A 1,767-nucleotide genomic window follows, 5' to 3' on the forward strand; every position below is an offset into this window, starting at 1 on the left:
AATTTCGAATCAATATGAGAGGGAAGAGAAAGAAATTGCAGTCTAGCTCTTTTCTTGAATCAATATCTTCTTTAAAAGCTGAAATGTTAACTAGATCTTAGTGTTTTTTGCCGTTTTGAAATGTAGCTTTTGTTTAAAGGATGTGTGCATTTCCCCTGAAAACAACTGATGCTGGTAAGTTTTGCAGCAGGCACAGCTGCCAGCGGGTGTTTGACCCCAAGTGGGAAGGATGGGACCAGCGAGGGCAGCAGTAATGCCAAATAAAGCCATCCTTCCTGTTTCTCAGCTCATTTTCTCTTAATAACTCTCTTTTTTGTTGTTCTGTTTTGCAGAAGCCTTTGAAATTGTAGTACGACATGCAAGAAATTTCACCAACAGCATGTTTAGGACCCACTACCAGAGCATGGGGCCCAGAGCCCTTAAGTTTGTTGGAGAACTTTTTACTGATGTCTCCCTGTACATATTGGGGTCCGACATCAGTGTTAATGACATGATAAATGAGTTTTTTGACAGTTTATTCCCTTTGGTTTACTCTCACTTGATTAATCCTGGCTTTCCCGATCCCTCCGTGGAAATGACTGAATGTCTGCGAGCAGCCAGGAGAGATCTCAAAGTTTTTGGTAACTACCCGAAGATGATGATGACACAGGTGTCCAAGTCGCTTCAGGCCACGCGAGTCTTTCTGCAGGCACTCAACCTGGGGATTGAGGTGATAAACACTACTGACCACCTGAAGTTCAGCAAGGACTGTGGCCGAGCGCTGCTCAAGCTGTGGTACTGCTCACACTGCCAAGGGCTCCTCCTGGCCAGGCCCTGTGCCAGCTCCTGCGGCCTGGTGGTGCAGGGCTGCTTGGCGGGCGTCGCGGAGATTGACGCCCACTGGCGGGAGTACATCGGGTCTCTGGAGGGGCTGACCAGAGGCATGCGTGGCATCTACGACATGGAGCACGTCCTCCTGAACCTCTTCTCCTTGGTGCGGGACGCCATTGCCTACGTGCAGAAGAGCAAAGGGAAGCTCTTGACAACTGTGAGTAGTTTTCTGCAGTTCCCCCGGCTCACTGCCACGGCAGGGCTCAGTTGAGTGCCACAGCCTCTACGTGTGTTCTCCAGCCAACAAACCCCAAATGCTCCAGTTTATCAGCTCCTCGTCCCCCCTCCCCTGCCTCTTTCCTCCCCCGCCTCTTTCCTCCCTCGTCCTCAGGTTCTCCAATTTAAAAAAAACTTTTGGTAGCATTTGAAACAAGTATTTGTGGAACCAGAGATTCACTGTGCTTGCCTTGGGTAGATCTGAAAGGCTGTTCCTGCTTTCCAGGTGTTCCTGCCTCCCTTAGCATCACTGAAAAGTACCTCCAAATAGATGCCAAATAGAGGCATGTGCTGTGGCATCCCCTGCTTCCTGATTTAATAAAGGTCATCTGGTTTTCCCTCTTTTGGTAACTCATTCCAGTTTGGGGCTGCATTTAATCCCAGAGGTGAGCTTATTTCTTAGTTATTAGGAGTGACTTGACCCTTCAAAACCACGTTGTGTGAATTTCTAAGCCTGCCATGAAACTGAGGCTTTTCTGGTCAGAAAATCTTGCTGCTCTGTTTGAAAGCCAAGGACAAAGGGACTGTGGTACTATGCTGCCTGTTTTGCGTGGGAGATTTTTTTTCAGGTGCTATTGAACTGCTCCATGCAGGTAGGACAGAGTTGGGGATGGGAACAAAGGCATGAGAATGTTGTTATAGTTTGCTTAAAGCCAACAATGATTAAAATCTGCCTCTTTC

General features: G+C 47.9%; 1 protein-coding gene across 1 annotated transcript; it reads left to right on the forward strand.

The window, feature by feature from the left end:
- Window positions 1-332: 332 nt before the first annotated feature.
- LOC103779337 (glypican-3-like) lies at window positions 333-1,027 on the forward strand (the record flags this gene model as incomplete). Its single annotated transcript, XM_008946961.1, has 1 exon — window positions 333-1,027. A coding segment is annotated over one exon (695 nt), but the record flags the coding sequence as incomplete, so codon positions are not given.
- Window positions 1,028-1,767: the final 740 nt, after the last annotated feature.

The sequence above is a fragment of the Merops nubicus genome, unplaced genomic scaffold, assembly GCF_000691845.1.
Source record: "Merops nubicus isolate BGI_N331 unplaced genomic scaffold, ASM69184v1 scaffold23989, whole genome shotgun sequence".
In the NCBI taxonomy this organism is placed as follows: domain Eukaryota; kingdom Metazoa; phylum Chordata; class Aves; order Coraciiformes; family Meropidae; genus Merops; species Merops nubicus.